Source organism: Gossypium hirsutum, chromosome D11 (assembly GCF_007990345.1).
Source record: "Gossypium hirsutum isolate 1008001.06 chromosome D11, Gossypium_hirsutum_v2.1, whole genome shotgun sequence".
In the NCBI taxonomy this organism is placed as follows: Eukaryota; Viridiplantae; Streptophyta; class Magnoliopsida; order Malvales; family Malvaceae; genus Gossypium; species Gossypium hirsutum.
The window spans coordinates 39,447,401-39,473,835 of record NC_053447.1 but is presented as its reverse complement, the minus strand read 5'-3'; the positions used below and the strand labels follow the sequence as shown (position 1 = coordinate 39,473,835).

Sequence of the window (26,435 nt, the reverse complement as noted above, 5' to 3'; positions counted from 1 at the left end):
CCCGGACCCGTTTTCTCAAATTTCGTAGACCAAAATCGTTTTTAAGGTGAGCCGGTCACACCTCAATAAAAGATCGGTGGCGACTCCAATTTTTATTTTTTTAAACAAAGTCGACAACGAAATATTTGTTTTCAAAAATGGTTTCGACATTCCTGATTGAATGATGCTTTAAATAATTGTTTGATATTTAAATCGATTGTTTGATGCTTTGAATCTTTATGCTACTAATAAACACCAACAAAATGGTATGCAAAGAAAGTATTTGTAGCTGCTTTGATAAAACTTTTATGCTGCTGATAAACACCAGTTCAACTTGGTATGCAAAAAATATTCCATCTTTTACTCCAAAGATGAAACCTTTGTTGTATGTATCATTGTATCATGATGATCATACATTTGTGTTTTTATTTGTTTTAAGATCTATGATGAGATCAAAGTTTTTTCATACAATTTTTTTTTGTTTGGTTGTAAGGAGATTTGAGGAACATGGATGACTTGGACAAGTTTTTCTCTAAAACGAAGTACTGCCAATTGAATATATATTGTAATAGTTTTTGGTTTTGATTGTTTGCATCACAATGGTCCATTAATTTATAGTCATTTTATGGTTTCATTTGAGATCATGCTTGCAAATGACTTAAAATGAATGTAATTTGACTAGTGTTAATTGGATTTCACCTGTAACAATCAGCTCAGGTTTGATGTTGTCATACATTTTGCTAACCTTAAGGCTATTGAGGAGAGTGTCGGTAACCCTCGTCGGTATTTTGACAATAATTTGATTGGCACTATCAAGTTTAATACCTTGTTTGTCAATGCAGGAATGAAAAGGGTGATTCAGCTAACGCATCTTACTACCATATTGTAAATCCATCGACCAACATTGCTGTTGTTGGTGCTGAGATGACCCATAGCTTCTTTACCAACGTGAACACCATCACCGTGGGTACACAACATGCATTGGATCCATTAACCACAATCAAGGTACGAGCGAACAATGCCGGAAAGGCAAGCGCACTCATCCAGCACGAGTGGCGCCCGAAATCCCTTTTCACCATTTCTGGAGAGATGGATACAAAGTCCATCGATAAGAGCCCCAAGGTCGGACTTGCTTTGGCACTCAAGCCTTGAGAGCTTAAAAAAAGCTCATTTCGGTAAGAGTATGGTAGACTTAAAAATATTTTTGAAGTTTTAGTCTATTGTTGACTTTCATGGTGTTGCCATCTTCCCTTTTATGTCAATGATTTTTCATTTTAAAAAATAATATAGTGAAAAAAAATGTGATAATTGTTTTTAGTCATTCCTTGTTTAATTGAGGTAAGTATCTTTGATTTGCCCTATAATTTTTTTTAGAGGCTCTCTTTGTTTTTTCATGGAATTTGCTAATAAAGGAAAATAAGGGTTGTACCTTTTCTTTGTTGAGGATAATTTTTACTTGGTATAGAACTCGGTAACAGGTATAGGCATAAAGGCTAACATTGGATCAACTTCTAAAACTCCGACATGGAAAGCTTTCATTACTGGTGGTGAGATTGCCTAAAGGTAGAACTATCATGGAGGTTCTTATACGAGTCGGATTGTATTTTGATCTCTATTTAAGAAATTGACAAATTAATACATTTATGTTAAAGTAAAAATAATTTTTTTTACGGCACAATTCGGAACGACGGTATTACAAAAGAGGACGGATACTTTAAAGAATTTAGCTTAAAAGTATTTAGTTTGCTATCAACAAGTACTTTTGATAGATAAAACATTTACTTTAGACGTGATGTTATGATATAAAATATGATTTATATAATGTTTAAAACCATTAATATTATATTTTTTTTAGTAAGGATATAAAAGAAAATAATTTGTTATTGGCTCATTGTTAATATTTTGATATATAAAATATAAATTTTAAATATTTTTTAATAATTAATATTAATTATTTTTAAAAACAAAAGGAAGGTGTAAATAGTAAGAATAAAATGTATATATTTTAAACAAATAAAATTAGATTAAAAAAGAGTTAAAGATATGAATTTGTCGAATCCAAAAAAATATTTTTAAAGATTTTCAATTCATTAATAATTAAGCTTTTAGAATGAATTTGTTGTGTGTCAACTATAATGAACGTAACTTGAGAAGTAATGGATTCAAATAATAGTGTATTATTTTAAAATGTAGTAAATAAAATATTTTAAATATTTTAATATAATTTTGGATAAAAATAATTATATTAAGAATATTATTAAATTATATGTTATTTTAATTTAATAATTATATTAAAATATAATTAAATTTTTATTTTTATTAAATAATAATTCTATTAAAATTTAATAACAATAATCATCATCTACAAAAATTCTGCTAAAGGTACTCTAGTCATTTTAGTTTTTTTTCCTTACGCTATTACAAATCTATTCCATTCAATCAAACACAAGAATACTATTACAGTTTTATTCCATTTCATTCAATCAAATAATTGAATTATTAATTACAACTCTATTCCATTACAAGTAAATGATAATTTTTGTCCACAATATGTAACGAGGGATGGGCGACCATTGAAAACCGCAGACTGTCCAAACCACATCGGTCCAAAACTCTTGGGTTTGGGGACATTGGCCTTTGGCAAATTTTTCTTTCGATAAGTTAATATTGTTATATCCTAAATGAGTTATGATTTGCATACTACAAAAAGGACTTTTAAGGTCAACAAGAATTTAGCGAAATAATAAAATATATTGTATTTCTAAAAGTAGATTCAAGTTTAAATTCTGGAAACAGAATCATTAACAAAAATAGTCACAAATCCTGAAAAATTATTCTTATATTATTTTTATTCATTCTTCTTTATAACATTTCCCAATTTTTAATAGATCATTTTGTGATGATGAATGTCAAATGCAACATTGCAACCAAAAATTCACATCAACACGATGATACATAAATCAATTATTGCGTAACTAACTTACAACCTAATGGGGACCGACTTTTTTTTTTTTTCTGAGTTGTGTCATTAACACACAAAATATTATCTTTTAGCTTTTCAACTTATTTTAAAATGAGCCAATCCAAGTTAAATAACTCGTGTATATATTTAATTTGAGAATTAAGAATTTTGGAAGCAGTTTTCAACATGTCCTAATAAAAAAACATTTATTTGTCTTAAATCCATTTAGTAAGATGCGTTTAAATTTTATCTAAAATCCCCATTTTTTAGATCAACAAAAATAATTTGATTAGTTGAAATTAAACTAACTTTAAAGGGAGACTTAATAGTTAAAAATTGGATTTCAATTTAAATTAAACTTGCTTAGGTTATTATGGACCATTTTTCTCAAAAGAAATCTAGGGGAAGAATCCAACTTTTTTTTTTCTTGAATCATCTCTCTATGCAATGGACAGTTAGATATGAAGTAAAAATCGTCAAGTAAGCATGGTTCTTTTAGGTTTCTTTAGTTATTTTGAATTCAGATTTTTTATTTTGTACAAAATATTGGTTGGCACACTTGATAAAAAGTGTTAGAATTTTCTTGATAAACTAAACTCTAATCCATCATGTCATATCTTTAAATAATTGAATTGTTTTAATTTACAGATTTGATACAAGAATTCAAGCCCTAAGAGAATGCCGGAGCCTTTTCCATTGTTGATTAAAATGAGTCCAATCGAATTCCTTCAAAAAGAATCCTTTTGTGCAGATTTTTGCTTCATCCATTCAATTTGATGTTCAAGTCCACGAATCCGCACCACCTAAGTTTTTGGGCAAAATATTGAAGTTTAAAATATCTGGCATCATCTGTCGGGTGCTTGAGGCGACATTGTAGCCTCTGGTACAAACATTAAGCACTTGAGAAAAAATGAAATGATTCAGAGATTTAATATAGGGGTAAAAATGCATTTGAATACTCTTTACTATTACAATTAAGTCGGAACGGAAGATCGCTAATAAGTGTAAAACCATGACATGTCAAGCTGTGGGGCGATTTAAGCACCTCAAGCCTTAAAAATTCCTTCAAAATTTTTGGGAGAAAAAAGAAAGGCTCAGTTGAATATTCTACAAATTGTGGGGGAAAAAAATAAAGCCTCAATAGAGTATTCTACTAATTCCTGCGATTGTTGCAAAGGGCCTGGTTTTAATTATCTAAGAGTTATGGAGTTTTTTTAAGTTTAAACCTTTTCTCCTAGGAAATGAGTGTGATGGGGCACCAGAGGCATACTCCCAAAACTTCCTGGTAACATACAAATGACACTCTTACAAGCGAAGCAGGCTTTTTAGAGCATCCCTCAAACTGCACTACATCTTCATTCTTTAATATAAAGGTTCCATTAGAGAATCTCATGTGCCTTCCCGTAATACCTGTTTATGAAAGGAGCCTGCAAGGTAGAATCGCCAATAAGAAAAAACGAATTTAAGTCACTAGTCATGTTGTTATTCTAAATAGAATCAGTAAGGCAAATGTATTATGCCTCTGGCAACTAAAAATATAAATCTGACATCTGGAATTCTAAACAATAACATTCATGTAGCTTGATCTTTAGTGGACAAGTGACTAAAGATGAAATTTCTTATTGAGAACTTCAATTCATGAAATGCATGACTGAGAATTGTTATGGTGAAGACAATGCAAAGTTGGCTATCTTTAGCATACAATATTGGGGGAGGGGGAAAGGGTTGACAAGGTTTGAACCCGTGCCACCTGGGTAATAGACAACAGCTTTAACCAATACTCCAACCAAGTCTTGGCAACAATGTGAAATTGGTTAGAATTCAAATTCAAAAAAGTGACATGAAAATTAATGAAATTTACTAAGAAATGTTTTACGAGTATTTCAAGGGGTTATATACAACATGGGAATGCGCAAGGGATTAGGATCTTCTAGCCAGACAGAATTATACTACCAGAATTAAGAGGACAAATAAAAGGCTATAGCAACAATTGTAGCCCATGCCAAATTAATTGTACCCTGGACCAAAAATTGAACCTATTTGAAATAACTCATTTTGTCCCAAAAAAGGCCCATGTGCAAAAAAAGATTAATTTTAATTTCCCACCTAACTACTCTAGGGCGGGGGTAGGTCCTGGAGGAGAAGTTACAGACACCTTTTCATTACTTTGTATCTGAATGACTTAAAGAGGAAGTATGTAATTCAATTGATTTCCAAGAGAAAACTACAAAGCACTGGGAATAAAACTTAATCCAACAAAGAGTATAGGTGCTACAGAAAATTTGATGATTCATGCCACCATCAAACCCATTCAGTCAAACATAAACTTAGCCAACATTACTGGTTAAATAAAACCAAGCCAATATTATCATTCAGACACTTTAAGTAAATCATGTAATAGCTACTTATCATTGACAGTGTCCTCTAAGAAACCAAAAGGCTTTAATTTATTATGCAACAAGCTCCGATAACACCATGACTACTATAAAGAAAATCTACTCAGAACTATTACAACTTTAGGCATGAGAAATAACTAGGGCTAATAAAACAAGAAGTTAAAATTTGCTCTAAGGCATTATTTTGCAAAATAAATGATTAAAAATACCTCCTTTTTCTAACACAAAAATGTAGATAAAGCAGTAACTCGTAAAACCTTACCTTTACATTTGACACATCAGGAGTATCCGGAGTGTGAACAGGATAGAACTTGTAAAATCTCATGTTCTGAAATGCTGCTTTAGTTTCCTCACTCATTTCTTCAAGGGCTTTTCTGCGAGCTTCTCTTGCCTATAAGAATTGAATTGGCCAAATTAATCAACCTATCCAAAATCATGCTCCCCAACCAAATCGAAGAAGCAATGTTGCCAAAAAACATACCTGCCGATTAGCTTTTTTTGCTTCTCGAACTTTCTCTTTGACAAAATCCTACAAAACCCAAAGTATGTCAGGTTGAACTAGTAGTTGGAAATACCTAAAATCCACAGGATATTGGTAGATCTTCAAATCAGCTTCACCTTAAAAGCATCCTTTTGATCTTTATCTAATTCATCTGCTTCTATCAGTTTATCAGTAAACTCCTGCAGAATGGTAGATACAGTTTAGTACCTATTTACTATGACAACAGCAAACAACAGCCAAAAAGTAAAATGATTGACTAAAGTCTAATGCATAAATAACTGATTTTTTAAAACATTCCAAGCTACCATTTCAAATAATTCAAACATCGCCACCAAAAAAATCATGCTAGTTAGACTACAGCATAATGATGAAAGAGTTAAGAGTCTTACATCAAGTTCATCCAACTCCCAATCAAATTCACAAAAAACCTGCAAGAACAGAAAGGATGTGTCAACTTACATAATATCTTGAAGAATAGCTGCCTTGGTTATCCCAATAAAAATGATTACAGGCTGTAGAATCAAGGATTGCCTATACACCAAGGCACAATACAGGATAGCAAAACAACCTCCAATGAAGATACTCTATTAAGGTGCAATGCATACCTCAAATAAGTTGCCTTTTGGTTCTCAATTCTTTTTCTTTAAATGATATATTTTCATTTGATGAAGGGCAGCACATGATTCAAAAAAAAGAAGTGGATTATGTCCATAGGTGAAGAAAACTTAAGAGACTAATGATGCTTAGTTATGCTTGACTTCTATATCATGCTAAGGAGAAGACTGATTTTTCAACATTTATAAATGAATCTCTATTTCGAGTTTATAAGAATAAAAGATGCAAGGGTACATTTGGAAAACCCACTCCTCACAAGGTTTGAACTTCAAACCTCCTACTTTTAACTGTTGGCAGCATCATAGACGAATGCATAAGTACATATGCACATGCTTATGGTGTGAATTAATTTTTTAGCAATCAACTCTTTGCTTAACTCATGTAAGCATGTGCCACAAGCCATAAAATGGTACCTCCAACTAAACTGAATGCAACAGTCCATTCACCAAAGCATGATAAGCTCAACCCTTACAATGAACTCTAGTCAACCCATAAACAAATTAATATCCATAAAGTCAAGTATCAGTCATAATTAATGTTCTCAGAAAATACAAAGAACTTACTGGCTTTGGTTCTGCTGGAAAAATTATTTGAACCTCAGTGCTTTGTTCAAGCTCATCTTCCTTCAAAGGCTGGTAAAAATCTGTCAATAGGGACAGGTCAAACAACATTGCAATAAATAAGGGGTTCTTCTCCTTTTTCAGTCTCCTATTTGACAAGTCATTATAACAAGCAGCAGACATATGAAGCAATTTAACATCCAGAGGTATCTAGAGACTCACAAGGCAGACAATACTCGTATTTCTTGAGACGATCTATTTTCATTTGTTTCAAAGCAACCCTGCCAAAAGAATACCAAATACAAAAGGTAAGCCGAAATGCAAGCATCCATTCAACAAACACATACAGACCCACTCTCAGGAGAGATGAAATAATATAAAGAAAATTGAAGTCCATAAGCTTGCACTGAAATAATTTATTACACTCTATGAAGACAGAAATTTAAGAATTGTTTAAATATCAAATGGTTGACCTAGCTCCAAAGTTGGCAAGGACACAAAAGTGCACTCTAGGCACCTAAAACCCAATGTTGCCTAAGGCGCAAAAGAACTAAAGAAAGCCCTCACCTAACTGAAGCAAGGCATAATATATTCACGTGTCATTGTATTTGTGAGTGTATGTGTGCGTGTGTGTGTGTGTGTGTGTGTGTGTCTATATATAAATAAAGTTGATATATAATTATGATAAGAAACTCTAAAGTGTAATCCCGTTTATCTACAAAACATGAGAAATTTCTTTTTCTTTATTGGCCAGTATAAATGATTTCTTATGGTCCTGTGTCTATTGTTGAATGAAGAAAGTTCAATGTCCCACGTCTGTTGTTGAAATATTTCCTTATGGTCCCATGTTTGAAATATAAGAGTATAATATCCCATTTAATGAAAAAAGTTCAAAATAAAATAAATTAAAGAGAACTGCAATCACAAAGACTTTTTTCCTGCACCTAACCTCTAATGAAAAAATATGCACCTAGGTGCAAGAACTGTGCACCTAATCAACTGTGCCTCACCCGGAAGGGTTTAAGGAGCTTCTGTTTTCAGGCACACTTAGGCACATGCCTTCACCATACTGCTTAGCTCATACATAGACACAGAAACAGTCATCTCCAGACATGAACAATTCAATAGGAAACAACAAAAACAAAAGTGTCCAATTATTAGAAATGCACAGTGACAATCAGGCACACCTAGGCACATGCCTTTACAATACTGCTTAGCTAATACATAGAAATAGTGCCTCCAGACATGGACCATTAGGAAACCATGAAACCAAGAGGGTCTAATTATTAGAAATGCATATTGCTAAGCATTCAAGCCTCTGGATGACCAGATATTTCTATTATATTGTTATTCCCGATAAACAGAACTGAATACTCAGCACTTATTTAATGTACTCTGCAAGTATTGGTTTGGCACCACAACAAGCTGATCAGAATGCATAGACAATTCTCAGAAAAAGCAAACCTGATTCCAACACTTAAAACCCCGGCCACACAACAAAATATACAAGCCAACACTTAAAACCCCGGCCACACAACAAAATATACAAGCCTACCTTTAACATAGCAAATTTTTTTGTAAATATTCAAAGGAAGCATAAGTGAGTGTAACCCAAGTTGGCAGTCTCAAACAAAAAGCAGTTGAGATAAAGATACTGTGATTGGAAGTAGTTGACCATTGCATACAAAAGAAACAAAAATAAAGAGGATTGTAAGTGTTAGTGTTCCAATCATACCTTCTTTGAGTGCAGCTTAAGATGAATATTTGAGATTTCAATCTATCAACTTGGCTGTCTCTGTGGAGCAATAAAAATATACAATCACCTCAAAAGTTTATTTTAAATCAATTCAAATGCAGAATAATAAAATGAAAATTAGCTAAAATTTAATTTATCAACTTGGCAAACTATTCAGATAAATTAAATTAAATAATTAAAGGTCTACTTTGTATATGATTAAAAAAAGATCAAAATTGGGTACCTTTTCTCAAGTGGAATATATGGAACCCAGTCCATTTTCATTTGTTTCATGGGAACAATCTCTTCAGCTTCTCTCTGCACTGAGTTAATACCAATCTTATCTGAAGGTGGGAAAGGAGACTCAACCTGAAAAGATACAATCAGATCATGGCGGAAAGAACTATTTTCAACAAACCAATCTCATAAAACATTAATATTTGTCATTGCAATTGTCGAAAATAATAAATCAGTGAAAAAGCAAAAAAGAGAACTAAAGGGAAGTTATGTGGATTTTAACTATTAACATTCTAGACAGTTAATAATTTGGTCCACACAAGATAAGCAACAATATAGTAATTAGTAACTCTTTACGTCAAAAGAAAATTATAATTTACAGAGATGGCCTTCTGCACTGAAAAATAAATATAGGGAAAGTGGCCCAGAACACGTATTTTTTTATGGCCATCAAAAGCTGTGTGACAAAATCACATCCACGGCTATAAAGGTGAAGTAAAGAAACCACTTATCCAAGGGGAAAAAGCCCCTAGTTATGAGATTCTAAGCTTGAGATTTGCAGCTCAAAGAAACAGCTAGACTGAACTGTCAGAGGAAAATGTCAAAATTGGAACAGCAAGGGAATATATAACTTCAAAGCCACATAAAGGTACCATTGAATAAGCCTTTAACATAAAAGACGGTTAAAGATGCTATTATCACTCTGCCCACTAATCACATGATGAAGAAAGAAAAATCCCTTGAATCAATTTAGCGTGACAAGCATTAAAATCAGTTCTTAAAAATGTTTGACAACTTACAGCCACAATCACAGGTATACAAATGACTTCGTTTTCTCCTTTGTAAGGGACCAATTGAGCTGCACAAATAGAGAACAATTAAAATTAAGTGTCTAATTGTTGAACAAAAAGACAGGTCAGAGAAATTGAAACTACATGATGCAAGAAAGAAACTTATGAGAACAAAGTTCAAATTAAGAACCTAGGACAAGCATTCTTACTTTTCAGCACGGTAAAAGTTAAATAACAATACAAGAGGTAATGCAAGCAACAGCATTTTAAAAAAAAAATTCTCGCCACAAGTACCAGCAAATTGTCCATAGAAATGTAACAAGGACCATGGCTACTTACGCTCTGTACAACCAAAGAGATAAACTTTCTTTCCATATAGTTTCCCCCCCTCTTCAAATGCATCCTGACCAGAAAAAGAACAGTAAAATATTCAGTTAGCTCTACACCAAGTTTCACATGATACAGGGAAAACAAAAGCAGCAAAGTAGCAGCTAAAATTAGAAAAGAGTAAGGAAAAAAAGCTCTTGCAACTCACTTCTAAATTCGAAAAGTTCCAGTTGAATTGGTAAACAGAGTCCAGTTGATCCCACTTCCAAACAACAAAAGGAAAACTATATAAGCAACAGAACTTAATTTCATTTAAAAAACACTAACCAAATATTCAACATTCAAATCGAAATTCAAAATTCCAACCTCTGTTCCAACAGGGAATGCAGCTTTCCATAAATCTTCCTGTGCAACACAAATCGACAATTTTCATCAAAACAAATTTAAAAAAGCAAAACTTCACCCATTTAATTAACTAAACAAATAACTTTGAAGTTCCAACCTCGAATCCATTAAACTTTACTCTTCACATAAGAATGCGAAAGCTTATAGAATAAAAATTTAAATTTAACCGCGGTGGTATCCAGAATTAAAAGCTCAAATTTAAGTAGAAAAAAAAAGTCAACAGCGCCAAGAAATTAACCTTAAAACCTAATGTTTTAACCTCGTATCTATCCAGATATTCAATAAACCAAAACAGTAAAGTCATAAAAGAAAACCCCTAAAGGCAATCCAAAACAACAAATGTAAAACTTGGAGAGAAATGTAGAGAAAATAATAATACCAAGTTACGCTTATCTTCGAAATACTCAGGCTCGGGCTGAGGCTTGAAGGTCTTAGCACGCTTAGCTTTGGGAGCAGGTTTACGGTTGTTGTTGTTGAGATTCTCTTGCGAAGAAGACGAAGCCTTTACTTGCTTCTCCTCTTGCTCATGAGAAGCGGCTTTTCTCTTAGCTCCCTTCCTCATTTGGTTATTAAGGGGAAAAAGAAGAAAAGCAACGGCAACGGCGAAGCAGAGCCGAGAGAGGGAGAAAGAAAAAGGGGTGAGTGTGTAATTATGGGCGATGGCGGTGGATCCGGATTCAAAATCTATAGTATAGTATTCGGACAAAATTGAATATATGGGCGCTGCTGCCTGGGCGTTTTCTGAGCGTCAATCCAACGCCAATTTTTAGGTCTTTTTTTCCCTTTTTGTCGTTTTGAGGGGGCAGGCGCGGATATTGAAATTCAAGGGCCTTTTTGAAACGTTTTCGAATATTAAAGGTAATTGGTTTTTTAATTATAAATTAAGGCTTAGTTTGGATAGGCGGTCTCTTTTAACTCTAGTAAAATTAAAAAAAAAGAGTGGTGGTGAGATTAGTTACTATAGCAGTAAGATTAGAAACAGCGGGGAAGTGTGTGTTTGGATTCAAACGTAGCTGTAGCGGTGAGGTGAAAATAAAAAATGACTTTTAAGGACATTAGATTAAAAATTATATATAATAGAAGTTTTTAAAATTATTAAACAATTACAAAATTAATAAATGATTAAAAATTATTACAATTATATTTATTTTCAATAATAAATAATTAAAAATGAATTAAAACTAGAGAAAAATTCAAAAATTTATTTTATTTAACATTTCAAATTAATCATATATTTAATTATAGGAGAAAAACAAATTACATGTAGTCCGGATTACATGTGTTGGTTTTTTTAGCAGAAAACTAAGGAGAAAGAAAAACGAATGCAAAGAAGTTTGAACAAGAAGAAAACTGAATTTGATTTCCAAAAATCAGATCTTTTTCATTGACTTGAGAAGCATATATGTTACAATGAAATATGGCAGTTAACTAATGTATAACTGCTCCCAAAGCCTAGATAGAATTACAAACAAAATGTAGCTGACATACCAGCTATAACATCAAACATAAATCAACAACTACTCCTACTAACTTTAAGTATAAATTACATTGCAACTAAATCAAGTTACAAATGAACAAAATAAACAAAATGCTGCTGCTTATCTGGTTCAGCTTGGATGCTGGTCTGCATGCTGGTTTGCAGCTGGTTTCCTGTTGCATTGCAGGCCAAAGTTCAACAACATCCTGTACTTTGCTTACTAACAAAGTAGTGCATATTCCTTTTAGTGCATTAAGGGGAATTATGATTATGGTATGTTAGACATCAGAAGAACCTATATATTCTTAAAAAGTAAAGATATGAAAAAGCAGAGTGTTGAAATGACTATTCAATGACATTGAAAATAATATATGGGTGTCCAAAATTTAGACTCAAGGGCATAAGCAAAGCAAATAACAAAGACAATGTCACCACAGAAACTGTAAACTAAATGAAATATTGTGCAAGGCTAATCCAAAGATAAGAAATAAAATCTTTATTTGAAGTTCAAGGTCTTTGAAATGAACATTCCCAAGCAAGCAACAAGGTATCTTCCCAAGCAATACATTGCAAATGATTCATAACAATCATGTAGTATCGAACAATCAACACTAACTGATGGATGCACCAATGATACAAACTGTTAAAATAATCCAGGTTAGTAAGACTGAAAATAACATATAATTACACCAGATGCATGGTGCAAAATTAACATGTTGCATGCTGTGCCAAAACTATACTCAAAACTTAAATAGTAACCTAAGTTGAATATAGGTCAAATTTTTTGTAACATAAATATGCTACTGCTGGTTTTTACTAATTCCTAGCACATAAGTTGTTGAACAGCTCAGTTTAACAAGAAGGTTTAACAATGTTACTCAATTGGACTAATTTCTTAGTGTTCATAAAATATGAGGACCATTCTGACAAATCAGAGGGACTAACTTCTCAGATGCTGTAAAATAAAGGGACAAATTTCATAATTAGACTTAAAAAAAGCATACTTGAAAGAAGAAATTTTAGCCTATGAGTTCTCCAATTGCCTCTCCAATTTTAGCTCATTTGACCTTAATCGACGTGCCTACAGAAAGGATATTAAAAACATTTTAATCTAGCAGAAGACAAAAGTAATTTCACTCCAGTGTCAACAGCTTTATACAGAAATATATTCAAGGGAATAAAGTAAGAAACTCCAAATGCTAATAATATCATATAAAACAAGCAAATAACATGATCAAGTCAAATATAAAAAAGGACTAGAGAGCCACTTAAGTTAAACTGGCACCCTTCACGTGGTATATATTACAACCATGCATATACGAACATGACAGCTTACTGATCTTTCAGTATTATTATCAAGAGTGATATATGTTCTGTAATGAATAGAATAAAATTGGAGAAGGAAGAAAACCTTTACCCATTGAAACTTTGTTACCTTCTCTTCCAAACCAATGACTTCAGAAGCCAATATATTAGCACGTTCATCAGCTGCATTACATTCCAGTCGTGCATTTGCATATTCCATTTTAAAAGACTCGAGCTCTGCCTGCAATACCAAACACCAGACATAGCAAGAATAAAAAAAGGGATAAGGGCTGAAATAGAATGTTGTTGACATTTTAAAAAGTATTTGTAACAAGCTCCCTAACAATTTGAACATCACTAGACAAAGAACACAAGAGAACAAAATGCATATCAGCATACATACAGCATAGCATTTTAAAATGCAGCATAAAACTGAATTCATCCTTTGCAACAAAAGAAAACCATTCAAAACAAAGACTTATTGATCAGACTATTGAAGAGTCATAAACGAAGTCACAGGAGTCTAACAACAAAAATTCCCACTGCAATGATAAGAACGGTCACACTGTCAAGTAACAAACACGACCTTCAATGATATAGCTATGAACTTAGGTCAAGGTAACACCACAATGGTATAATTCAGATGCACCTGCAAATCGTACTGAGAAAAACATACAACAGAACTTATTTCTTTCCCTCAATAGACCATAAAGTATAAACCTATTTCATAACTCAAAAAATATGGCATCCAAAAAATAGATACCAGGACAAGGATACTGGAATACATAAGGACCAGTCTCGACAGACATCCTTGAAGCTTCATTATGGCCTTTAGAGAGATTCTTAAACAAAGCCTTAACTTGTTGTTTGTACATTTCAGCATCTGTCAGATCCCGACCATCATCTAGTCCCTCGCCAGAGGAAGACCATCAGTAACACGAGCAATCATTGTCAGTTTCACCATCTTTACTCCCCTTTTTCTCAGCTTTCACAAAATCCCTTCAAACTAATAGAAACGCAAAATTAACACCTTAAGTAAAATTTAACAAGCCAAATTCCATTCCATGATATTAAAAAAATGCATAGCGGATTTCAATTGACTATAATTCGATAATTTCATTCTCAATCTTAATGGTACAACCACCCACCACAAAGCTGAAAATAAATACTATTTTCCACTTGAACAATTATCATTGCAAACAATTAAAATTATCGGAAAAAAACATAAATTGATTCCATAATTTTGATTTTCACTAAACCCTCATCATTGGTCAAAAGCAAGATCGACCCAACACTTCCTTTTCCAATCGAAAGGTCATTAATGTAATCCAAAGACAATCAATCTAGTCAATGTCATCACGATCTGACAAAGAAATATATATTTTTCAAGGATTCCAACAAAACCCAGAAATTCAGTAGAAGAAAAAACAAAATCTCATATAAGAATTTCCACAATGAACGATTTTTTTCTTCAAATAATTATATGCATGCACATTTAAAAATCGATAAATAAAAGCTATTAGTTTTTAATGGAATACCTGATTAGAGCATGTAGGTCTTCGAATTTCTCCTTGATTTCAAGGATAAGAAAAAGGAATGAAGAACGGAAGAAGGAGAAGCAGCTCTACCTGGATGAAGGAGGAACCGGAAGAGGTCCTTGACCAAACTGATTTGCAACCCAAGGGGAAGGGGAAAGGGAAGAGGAAGGGGAAAGGGGAGAAGAAGGGTAGCCAAACATTAGAAAAGCCTGAAGAATGCAACTGCAGAATATATGGGTAAAAGAGGAAAAGAAAAATAACTGAAGTTGCTAAATTTTTATTGGACCAAAAGTCTCCAGTCTAGAATTAAGCCTCCGGTGAGGTGAAATGTATTTTCAACGTACTGAAGAATACTTTCTAAACAGCCTTGCATTTGTTAACATTTTAGTTGAGCCTTGCGTTTGTTAACATTTTAGTTGCAATTTTTTTTAGCCTAAAAAAGCCAACCTACTGGAACCCAGTTGCATCTAAAGGAACCCTAAATTAAAGATATAATTCGGTTCATTTCAAAATAATAGTAACATTCAAAACCTCAAACCAAAACCAAACACTACCATTTAAATAAATTTTCTATTTTTCAATTTTGTTCGGCCCTACTAGGAGAGACATCACTAAAATATCCAACCCAACAAAACTTTCAAGTCAGATTAGCTGAATTAAAAAAATGATTATTTGATTAGATAATATTAAGTATATCATTAGTACATGCATCGTTAATTAACCAAAACAAATCACCCTGGGCAATATAAATTCTTGATTTAAAGATTTATAACTATTATTTCCCCATCTCCTTTATGGATTTATTGTACTGCCACGATGCCATGCGATATGATGATGGGAAAGGTTCGGGATAATGTTTTCACGTATTTCATTTCATTGCTCATTTCCATTAATCCATTTCAGCTCTTAATGATCTAAATACGAGAAAGCTTGGTTTTGACGGAATTCAAGTTTGAGAAAGTTCAAGTCCGTAAAAATTCGAGTCCAAATGTTACGAGGCTAGAACGCGATTCTTTTGCTTCAAATCCGCCTAAGTGTTTGAATAAATATTCTCAAAAGTATTTTATTACTCAAGAATCTGGGGTAACTCTATTTACGGTTGAGCTCTCTCAGATCTAGTAGTACAATTTAAATTAGATCAACGGTCAATATTAAAACTTATCTACAAGATGAGATTCCTAAGAGATTTAAGCTCCATACATTCTTATCCCTCAGGATTACAAAATATTCGCCTTAGTAAAATATAAATTACTAGAGTGTTTACATATTCTCTAAACTGAGTAGATAGGCTTTAGTCTCTCTAAGTAATAGGTCAGTCCTATCGCATCGAATGACCCTAAATAAACAAATGGATCATCAAATGGTGCCTTGGTCGTGGGCTCCTTTGTGCGGTCCATGACATTCTCCACCACCTATTCTCACAACGCCTTTATTGCGTCTGACCACCTCTAAACATACGAACATTTAGAGTAAAAAAATTGTGAAAATAAATCGATATAAAATTAGAGCGGTATCTGCAAGCGAATAGGTAAAATTATAATATAGAAGTGTTACAACGGAACACCAGTAAGTATTTTGAGGATTATACCAAAGGGATTGCATATTGGAGAATTTTATTATTAAATTAATTACAAAAAATAATTAATAATCTGATTGAGTCATAAATTAGTAGTGTGAATCCAAATTAAAAGATTAATTAAGCTAATTAAATTAATTGCTCTAAATTAACCTAATAGAATTTCCTATTCCTAGTGTCGACAATGCGAGTTCTCAACTTATGATCGATTAATAGATAAAAGATTAACTTATTTTCGTGGTCGTAATTAACTTCAAAACTCGGTTTTTTATTAGAGAATTAGTTATTACCTAGATAATATTACCTCTCGACCTCTACTGCCTAACTAATCAACCAGTACACGCTTATCTCTTGGCCTCACTCTCCTCACTAGGATAAATACACGATTTACTTGGTAACCTCATCTCTCGATCCGTTTACCTATATTACTTCCTAGGTTTGTTAAGCGTAGGGCTTAAAAACACGTGCATTCATATAAACAAGTGATTGCAGCTTTACACTAGTCCTAATTGTTGCAAATCACTCATCCCAAAAACATCACTTACATCAAATATAAACTCTCCAACAAATTGTCTAACACGACTGCCAAACACACAAAATAAAGTTAATAAAATAAACAACCAAAAGCACTCCACAAAACACACCCATGTGTGCAGTACAACAACCTATTTGTAGGCTTAACATGGCAACTTCCCTTATCAGCTTTGTGAAGATAAATTCATCCTTTTAGTTGCACAATAATTCTGGATAAAAACCTTCAATCTTTATCCCAAGATAAAGCCTTATAAACCAAGTAAAATCAATAGATAAATCACCAAGGACAAAGGCTTAAAAGACGAGGATAAGTCTTAACGGATAAGGCATGTCGATCTCGTAGTTTTTTCAATCATCCAAATCCAATTACCATGGTTTGAGATGAAACATGTTCTAAGATTCATTTGCTTATGGAGAAAACGTCCACGGAGGTCTAAATATAAAATGCTAACATCCAACTCTATCTAAGCTGTCTTAAAGTCTTGTCCAAACAATTGTTTAAACAGGTTGTTTCAGCATCAACACTAAATAGCAAAAAGCTCAAAGCTACCAATCTTTCCTTCACTTCCTAATCCAATCAGCAATGTATAGGATGTGATGGAACATGTTTTGAGACTCATTGCTTATGAAGAAAACAATTGTGGAGAATCAAGTCAAAAAGCCCAAATGCAACTCGACTTGAGCTGTCCAAGAGTCTATTGTTTAAAGGTTTCGATGGATAGTTGTTTAAATAAGGAGTTGTTTAAACAAGATGTTATGAACAGCTTAGCAAGTTTTCTGAATAAGAGTTGAAACATTAGCAAGGAGAGAATGAAAGTTCCAACACACACAAATATATAATTATTAATTAGTCCAAAATCAAACCCAAATTTACTAATTGATTTGATTAAATTGGCTCGATGAAGAATTTAAAGGAAAATAGTATATGTTGATAAACTTTGACAGATGAATTTCTTGAGCCTCCTCATCAGACATACTGAGTCACAAAAGAAGAATTAGGGGCTTCAATTAGGTCGAAGATGGCGGCGGCATATGTTATGCATGTGAAGCAGATGCACAGTTTGAGTTTGCACCATCTTCCCATACATCTTGCTATGTTTACATGGGACAGATAAGCGGAAAGGAAAATGGGAAATTTGGTTTTATTTATTTATTTCTTTCTTTCTTGTTAATATTTGATAAGTTGTTATTAATATAATTATTTATATCCTCCTGTAAGCGTTTGCAAGCTTAAAAGTAAAGGGGGTTGAGAAAATCAATCTTTGGTTCATTGAGAATCTTGTAGGCTGAGATCATTCGGTAAGATGTTATTACTGATTGAATTGCTTCTTACTATTGTAACAATTTAGAGTTTGTAAGTTTAAACGAGGAATCCATTATAGGAATTGAGAATTGATGGGATAATGAATAGTTTATGCATGGGTTTAAAAAATTCATTTCCCATTTTATCTCCTATTTGCTTTTGTGTTAGAAAAATGCCATCTTTTCTATTTTCTTTCTTTCCTTTCAACTTTTTTTCTCTTTTCATCCTTCCATCCACCCATCCATCCATCCATCCAAGTACATCCTAAGATAATAAAGTACTGATCAAAACAGATCTCAAAAGAAAATTTGCAATGTCTTTTAATTGATGATCAAACTGGAAACACTGTCAAATAATGAATGGCAATGGATTAGTAGTCACTTTACAAGAAAAATTTCCAGAGGAAAAGAAATGTGATGGCCCAAAATCACAAGGCTGAAAACCCCAAAAAAGGAAAAAAAAAAAAAAAGAAGAACTAATATGAAAAAAAATCAACAAAGAGAATGAGGAAAATGAATATTCCACGATGAATGTACAAAAATTCAAACGGATATAGAACAGAGATCCTCAAATACTTGTCTAATGTTAGGCCTCTCATTTACAGGAAGAATACACTTGAGTGATATGGCTAGCAATTCATCCATCGCTTTCGTGTGTTCTTCCCCACCTGCAATGTCTCTATCAATACAGTCCATTCCCCGCCCTTCTTCATCACACAATTTAACCCAATCTGTCAGATCGACTGCTCCTGATTGTCCCGATATTATGTCTCCCGCACTTCTTCTCGTTAACAATTCCATCAGGATCACTCCAAAAGCATACACATCTGCCTTCAGTGATGGGACTGGTTTAGATGCAAGAGCCAGCTCTGGAGCACGATATCCAAGGGCTCCCAGATTCAATATCTGCTCCGCAGTGCCAGTTGGTGTCATCAGCCGGTGAAGGCAATAATCAGTGATGCAAACATGGTAATTGGAGTCAGTAAGGAGTATATTCGTCGGTTTTAGGTTTCCATGTGCCAGGCCTCTATCGTGGAGGTATAACAAACACCGAGCAACTTCTACGCCAATTTTCAGTCTTTGGCTAAATGACAACGGGGAGTACCTCCGAGGAGTAGTCTCTGCAGTGCCACAGACACGTATATATTGATCAAATGAAAACATAAAAGCAGAATCTTGATGCATTCATGAACACTTGCAACATAAGTACATAACCTAAATTGCAAGACAATTGTAATAAAACCCTGCTGCTCATCTTAAGAGTCAAATCAATTTATGGCAACAATGCCCGGTTGTAATAAAAGCTCTAGCCATGATAGAAACCTAACACTGTGAACCACTTGCAAATTTAACACTAACCTTCACTTTTTGTTAGTGACTTGGTAAAAGAAAAGCATAAAGCTTCATTCTAATAATGTAAGCCAGTGTGAATAATCAAATCAAATAACAAACATCTTCTCTTTGACTAAGTCACATTTCAAAGAGATGAGACCCTAGTCTATTGTTTCAACCTTTGTAACAATGTAATTTCATTTGATTATGAAAAATTTTAAGAACTTAAACCTATTGTTTTTAAGACCAAACGTTTGAATATTTCTTCCACATTTAGCCTGTTACTCTTGAACTCTGATAGATGTTGCAATTTACCAATTAGGTGACCATAGAGGAAGATTCCATCATTTACGACAATCAAAGATGAAGTCCTGACAGGTCAATGACACTGCAAACAATCTTTTCAACTTCCAGCTCAATCTTTTTGCAAGGCAGAGAAACAGAATGGTAATGGGGATATGAAAAGAGCTGAGTTTAAAAGATGTTTACCTATAGGACTAACATATCAGAGGCATTTTTTATTGTTCTTCCACTCAAAATCAGATTCAAAGCATCTCTATTTTTCTTCCTCTCAAATTAGTGCAATCATTTCTTGCCTACTGCCATGTTGTTTGACCTCCAAGATTTTGTACAAAAGATTTCCCTGTGCTGATTGATGACAAGTTCATAATAGGTTATCATTTGAAACAACTATATCTATTCTCCTTGAAGTAGAGGCATTTGATTCTATTCTAAAATCGGTAACCAACATTGATGCAAAGATATAAGCACAAAACCACAAGAAATCTTACATGTAACAAAATATCACCCAACTCATACTTGGGGCGGTAAAGTCTATAGCATCAGTACTGGCAACCTAAAATGATTATAGAATGATTAAGATCACCAAATTTTAGATTTAATTGACCACCTTATATAAGTTGACAGAAATTATTGCTACAAGTTAGGTTCATTTGACACTGATCTAACATAATTTGATCTCCATGTAGGAGATCAAAATCCAGTTGCGCATCAGCACATCACTTGCCTCTCCCATAGCTAGTTCAAACGAATCACAATAGACCTCAACAGTGACCTCATACATTCATCGATACACATATTATCCTCTTTAACCTCATAATCATTTGATGGCAAACTGCCCTATAGGTAGAGCAAAACACAATTCAAGATTATATTTCTAGATCCTGCTACAGATATGAGAAAGTGATATTACGAGACAACTCCCCAAATCCCCATGACATGCACGCTAATACAGTGTTCATATTGAATAAGGTGAGTAAATTTCCTCCTGTCACAACTGAGGTATGACAGCACTCAGCAAATATTCCAAGAACATAAAGCTAGAAATATTTCAAAAAGAAAAAAAAACACTCATCACAAATGTGCTGGCTAAAGTAAATTTAATATGCACTATCTTGACTTCAGTGTCACCATAACTTGCAGCAGCTAAAGAAAAACAAAGGACTAACAGCACGCCTATAAATATTAACCTGCACAAACAATGACCAAATCTAGCACAAAAGGTAGAAAAAGAGATGACAAAGAAGACCACAAACATCATAATCCATTTCATAAGATAACTTCGAAACTTAAAGGAAATAAAAAGCCAACAGGCACTAGGACTTAGTTAAACAATCACAAACATTCAAAAAAGGAAAAGAAAAATTAAAAGCTCTTACCATAGAGATGCAAAGCCAAACTATCACAGTCAATATAATCTGCTAGGAGAAGTCTCTCTTGTTCCCTCGGCCCCCAATAGTATGCTCGGACGGGGACAAAGTTAGGCTGCCTTACAGATCCTATCTTTTTTACTTCCTTAGCAAATTCTTTCTTATTTTTAACCAACCCTACACGCAACCACTTCACAGTCAACATATGCCCATCACACAGAGTAGCTTTATATAGAGTTCCATGGCTGCCTCTGCCAAGAACTTCTGCTGGAGCTCGAGATAACTCCTCAATAGTGAATTTTAAAGAAGTATCCAGAAAGAACAATTCTCCAACCAAACGATCTGGTGAGTACACATCCAATATCGCAGGCTGTTCACATGATTCTATAAAATGTGGCGATGATGGTAATGGAGAGCCTGGGGAGGATTTCCTCCCAGATGTTGTTGGCTCATTATCTAGAAGATTAGTATTCACATAAGCCGAAGAGGTTGTGGCTCTCTCAGGTGCATCATGCTCAACAATTTCAGCAACAAATTCTTGCCGTCCAGACAATGACCTAGATTTTGAAGTAAGCAAGTGATCATTTGAAAAGCTCAACGAAGTTTGTGGTGTTTGAACATTAGAGTGGAACTTGAAAACAGAAGGTCGGGAAAACCTGCCCAACTTAGCATCACCTGCAGTAGTTGTTTCACTAAATCCACTTCTTCCACGAAATTCTTTAACTTGCGCTCGGTGATAAGCCAATAATACAAAAACAATCATTACAGCAGCTACAACTGAGGCAACAATAATTGATACTCTAACATTGCTCTTTGAGTTATGATGTCCAGCATGATCAGGGGGCTGAACTTGAGCAGAGTTTGCTGATGGCATGCCATGAGGGAAAATTAGCAACCTGTTTCCTGGAGAAAATGAAGATAGAGGAAAGCCTCTCAAATTTTCCGGAATAGGACCTGACAGATCATTATAGGACACATTAAATCCATTAAGACTGGTTGAAAGCCTGTCAGGGATTTTTCCTTTAAAGTTGTTTCCAGATAAATCAAGGTATTCCAGATTACTAAGTTTGCTTAATTCACTAGGCAGCTGGCCTGATAAGTCATTGTTTGCAAGATTCAGCAGTTTGAGGGCAGCTATATTACCAATCTCTGAAGGCAAACCACCAGTCAAAGAATTGTAGGAGAGATCAAGAGACTCCATTTGCGGATAAGATGACATAACAAGTAATTCATTAACACGTGAACCTTGAAGAGGAATTACTCCACTTAAATGATTTCCTGAAAGATTCAGGCTTTTCAATATTGTAGAAGTGAAGAAACTACCAGGAATAGGCCCAGTGAGTTGATTAAAACTGAGTTCAACAACAGATAATCTTGGAGAGGTAACCAATAGAGGAGGCAATGCACCGGTAAGGGAATTATTCCTAAGATTTAAGGTGTTTAAGTCTTCAAAGTGAGACAAGTTTGACAGGCTTCCTGACAACTTGTTTGAACTCAAGTTGAGAACAACCAAAGAGGCTTCCCAGTTCTCCATAACAGATATATCACCAGAGATCGTGTTGCCACTTAAATCGACTATTTCACAGCTTCTTAGAGATGAAGGCAAATCACCAGACAACTGATTCGAAGAAAGGTTCAGAACTTTCAAAGTTGTAGAGTTAATTACACGAACTGAACCTGTACAGATTTTGCAAGATATAAAATATCAGATAAATTCGGATTTCTGTACATTCAGATGGGCTCAGGAGAATTTCAGTGAGATGTAAAATATCAAAAAACTTAAGATATGCATTCAGCAAATGGGCACAGGAGAATTAGTGCAACATTAATTTACTCAAAGAACAAACACTATAGGGATTCAAGGTTGACATAGCAAGAATATTTACCATCAATGTAAAACTAACACAAAGACTAAACTACTGGTTTTTGCTACAGTTAAATGTTTCATTTATGAGACTCAGTGATTCGCATTTGTTGGATATCCATGTACAAAAAATCTTCTAAACTACTGGTTTTTGCTACAGTTAAATGTTTCATTTATGGGACTCAGTGATTCGCATTTGTCGGATATCCATGTACAAAAAATCTTCTGCATTGAGTAAATCACTACAACAAAACACAAGAAGATTAGAGCAGATCAAAAGATGAATAATTGATACACTCCTGGAATCCCCTTAAGCAAGCATTGTATTTCATTTGAAGTAGTCTTGAGCATGTTTATGACGCAAGAAGAGTGCATCACACTTTCATCGAAAGGCAAACAGTGCATATAAAGCAACAAACAAACAAAAACACTTTCCTTCGTTTTCACTCTAGGGCTTACAGGAACAGCCATGATGCCTTTTTATTTTGAACTTTTGTATTTTAAAGATCCCACAACTGTTTTATTGCAAGATGGAATGTTCAACTTTACATTCAAGTAACCAACATGAATCAAGAATCTTTTTTTCCCCCACATTTTTTAAGACCATGAATTACAAAGAAGAACTTACAATCTGACTAGAGGATCATTATTACACTCAAAACTCAATCCCCCAAACTCATGAAATAACAGAGAGTAGCACTCCATGAAATCACTTCAAGTTCGTATAATTCTAATAAAACTCAAATATTAGACAAGACAACTAGTAAGTACAATATTTCAAACCAAAAAGGCACAAAAAAGGGACGTGCATGTTTAACTATCATTACTTTCTCTGGACACAAACAAAGACATTACTTTCATGGAAAATCATATTCCATAAAATGAAATATTAGCATTAACTTGCATCGTCAAATAGCATCCATGAACAATTAGTAGCCCATTGACTACATATTCAAACTTCATTATAAAAAATAAATAAATAGAAAAAAGGAAACGTAAACAAAAAAAGCAGTACCCGTAAATCCATTGCGACTGAGATCCAACTCTTCCAGCGGAACAGAACCCTCTAACAACTCCACTGGCACCGGGCCGAAGAGCTGATTTGTTCCCAACCTCAAAACCCGTAAACCCGGCAACGACCCGAAACTTGGCAACGACCCAGCAATCAAATTATCACCCAAATCCAAAACTTGCAAATTCTTAAACAACCCAATCGCTTCCTCTTTGAAAAACCCACCATTCAACTGATTGTGACTCAAGTTCACAAAGCGCGCTGTATTGGCCAAACTAGACACATTTTCAACTGCCACAGACAGGCCCCCATAAAACGCGTTATAACTTAAATCAACGTGTTCAACATTCCTTAACTCAGTGAATAACTGGCCTATATCGCCTCGAAGCGCATTGTTGTGTAAATCTAACACTCTTAATTGCTGTAAATCTCGGAACCCAGCCGGTAACCCACCGTCGAACTTGTTACCCGACAAATTCAAGTAATTTAACCCGTAAAGGTCCGTGATCCGTCCAGGGATCGTGCCGATGAACTGATTATTGGACAGATCCAAATGTTGCAGAGAGGTTATCGACCCCAATGCGGGTGCGACCCGACCCGTGAAAGCGTTACCTGACAAGGAGAGGTTTTGGAGGTTCTTGAGGGGAGTGAGAGTGTGGAACTTGAGGTCTCCGACAAGGCCGAGACGATCTAAGTTGAGGGAAACGATAGAACCAGAATTGGGGTCGCGGGTGACGCCGGTCCATGAAGTAGGGTCGGGTCGGGAATCCGGATCCCATACGGAGAGTACCTTATCAAAGGGATCGGTTTTGATGCCTTTTTTGAACTCGAGTAAAGATCGGAGCTCCGACGGGTCGAAGCCAGATGCAGAGGCTACTCCCGAAAACAACAGTAACAAAAGAAGATAAGAAGAGAAAGCGAAAGAAATAGAGAGATTCATTTAATTCATTGATTAGAAAACCCAGCAACTGAAGCTTTTGCGTGACAGACAAAGAGCAAGTTAGGGTTTTCAGAGGAGAGGGGAAAAAAACCTCAATGGGATTTGTTTTTTTACTAAATTCAACAATGGGGGAAAGGGGATAGAGTTAGAGAAAGATGGCTGGTGGGAAAATGGTAAGTACAGTCTGTAAAGGCCTTACAACTTACAACCTTAGCTAAGAAAGAGAAAGAGGGAGAGAAATTGTCGATTTTCTTTCCATTTTTAATTTCTTTCAGATTTTGGTTTTGCTTGCAGGAGATATATGATAATATGCTAATAACCTTAACTACTCACTGCTGTTGTTTTCCCCCAAATCTCGCTCACTTGTTAGAACTTACGTGGCTTTTTACTAAATTACACTCATGGTACTCAATTATTACTAAATTTATACTTTGATTACTAATTTATGAAACTTTACAATTTAACCACTTAATTATTCGAAATTTATCATTTAAATTATCTCTTTATTAACTTGCTAACAAATCTCAACATGAGCTGTTTAATCACTATTCCTCATATATACTACTAATTTAATTATTCAAAATTTATCACTTAAATTATCTCTTTATTAATTTGCTAACGAATCTCAACATGAGTTGTTTAATCACTATTCATCATATATACTACTAATTTATGAAAACTTACAATTTAATCACTTAACTATTCAAAATTTATCATTTAAATTATCTTTTTATTAACTTGCTAACGGATCTCAACATGAGTTGTTTAATCACTATTCCTCATATATACTACTAATTATTTTACCCATGTGTACTACTTAAATAAAAAATATTTTTTTTAAAAAAAATTTAAACGTTTCACTTAGAAATTTATAAAAAGTATTTAACAAAATAAATGTTTCATTAATTAGTTTAAATATATTATATTAAAATGATTTAAAAATTAAATATAATTTTTATGTTCTTAGATATAAAAAAAATTCAAAAGTAACATTGTAACATGAAATTGATAAAGAGTTTATAATTTAAATAAACAATTGTGATGTTATCTTTATTCCAAAAATTTATAAATTTGATTGATTGATTTAATTTAATTAAAGTAAATATAAAAATAAATTAAAAGTAAATGTATATTAAATAATTAAATTCGTGATTGATTTAATTAAAGTAAATATAAAAACTTAAAAATGAAGGTATATTAAGTATGTATTAATTAATTTTTATGTTCTCGATTCGGCCCAAATTTTAATTAAATATTTTTTTTATTTTTTTTAAATTTAATTATAAAAATATATAAATTATATGAAATTATATATTTTATTATTTTAATATTGTAAATTATTAAAAAAATAAATAAAGGTAAAACAAATTCTCTTT

At 33.6% G+C, this 26,435-nt stretch overlaps 4 protein-coding genes across 25 annotated transcripts; 1 reads left to right on the top strand and 3 right to left on the bottom strand.

Annotated features, from left to right (window-relative positions):
• Positions 1-486: 486 nt before the first annotated feature.
• Positions 487-1,131, top strand: LOC107910808 (mitochondrial outer membrane protein porin of 36 kDa). Its single transcript, XM_041104300.1, has 2 exons — positions 487-521; positions 822-1,131. The coding sequence occupies exons 1-2, from the start codon at positions 487-489 to the stop codon at positions 1,129-1,131; spliced, it is 345 nt and encodes a 114-aa protein (XP_040960234.1).
• Positions 1,132-3,875: 2,744 nt separating this feature from the next.
• LOC107911486 (protein HEAT INTOLERANT 4) lies at positions 3,876-11,328 on the bottom strand. The gene is made up of 14 exons (XM_041104505.1): positions 10,889-11,328; positions 10,471-10,509; positions 10,313-10,366; positions 10,117-10,180; positions 9,787-9,845; positions 8,994-9,118; positions 8,750-8,809; positions 7,237-7,295; positions 7,018-7,097; positions 6,229-6,267; positions 5,956-6,018; positions 5,819-5,866; positions 5,600-5,728; positions 3,876-4,368 (listed from the first exon to the last, which is right to left on the bottom strand). The coding sequence occupies exons 1-14, from the start codon at positions 11,069-11,071 to the stop codon at positions 4,321-4,323; spliced, it is 1,050 nt and encodes a 349-aa protein (XP_040960439.1). The 5' UTR covers positions 11,072-11,328; the 3' UTR covers positions 3,876-4,320.
• Positions 11,329-11,864: 536 nt separating this feature from the next.
• On the bottom strand, positions 11,865-15,358 carry LOC107911489 (protein BLISTER). Of its 20 annotated transcripts, none has more exons than XR_001687904.2 (6): positions 14,830-15,356; positions 14,069-14,297; positions 13,820-13,891; positions 13,422-13,532; positions 12,991-13,067; positions 11,865-12,626 (listed from the first exon to the last, which is right to left on the bottom strand). XR_001687904.2 is itself a non-coding variant. In XM_041104499.1 (5 exons), exons 2-5 carry the CDS (start codon positions 14,172-14,174, stop codon positions 12,074-12,076), a joined length of 444 nt encoding a protein of 147 aa, XP_040960433.1. In that variant the 5' UTR covers positions 14,175-14,297; positions 14,830-15,283; the 3' UTR covers positions 11,865-12,073. The 20 variants fall into 20 exon arrangements, 9 of the variants coding, with proteins under 9 accessions (XP_040960433.1, XP_016694800.1, XP_040960434.1 ...); XR_001687906.2 differs by having other exon boundaries at positions 11,865-12,227; XR_001687905.2 differs by having other exon boundaries at positions 13,404-13,532; positions 14,830-15,283.
• A 3,180-nt stretch (positions 15,359-18,538) lies between these two features.
• On the bottom strand, positions 18,539-25,404 carry LOC107911490 (probable inactive receptor kinase At5g10020). 3 transcript variants are annotated; one of them, XM_016839320.2, is made up of 4 exons: positions 24,123-25,404; positions 22,387-22,920; positions 21,253-22,146; positions 18,539-19,362 (listed from the first exon to the last, which is right to left on the bottom strand). In XM_016839320.2, the coding sequence occupies exons 1-4, from the start codon at positions 25,057-25,059 to the stop codon at positions 18,785-18,787; spliced, it is 2,943 nt and encodes a 980-aa protein (XP_016694809.2). In that variant the 5' UTR covers positions 25,060-25,404; the 3' UTR covers positions 18,539-18,784. The 3 variants fall into 3 exon arrangements, with proteins under 3 accessions (XP_016694809.2, XP_016694808.2, XP_040960432.1); XM_016839319.2 differs by having other exon boundaries at positions 21,253-22,920; XM_041104498.1 differs by lacking the exon at positions 18,539-19,362 and adding an exon at positions 20,063-20,221 and having other exon boundaries at positions 21,253-22,920.
• Positions 25,405-26,435: the final 1,031 nt, after the last annotated feature.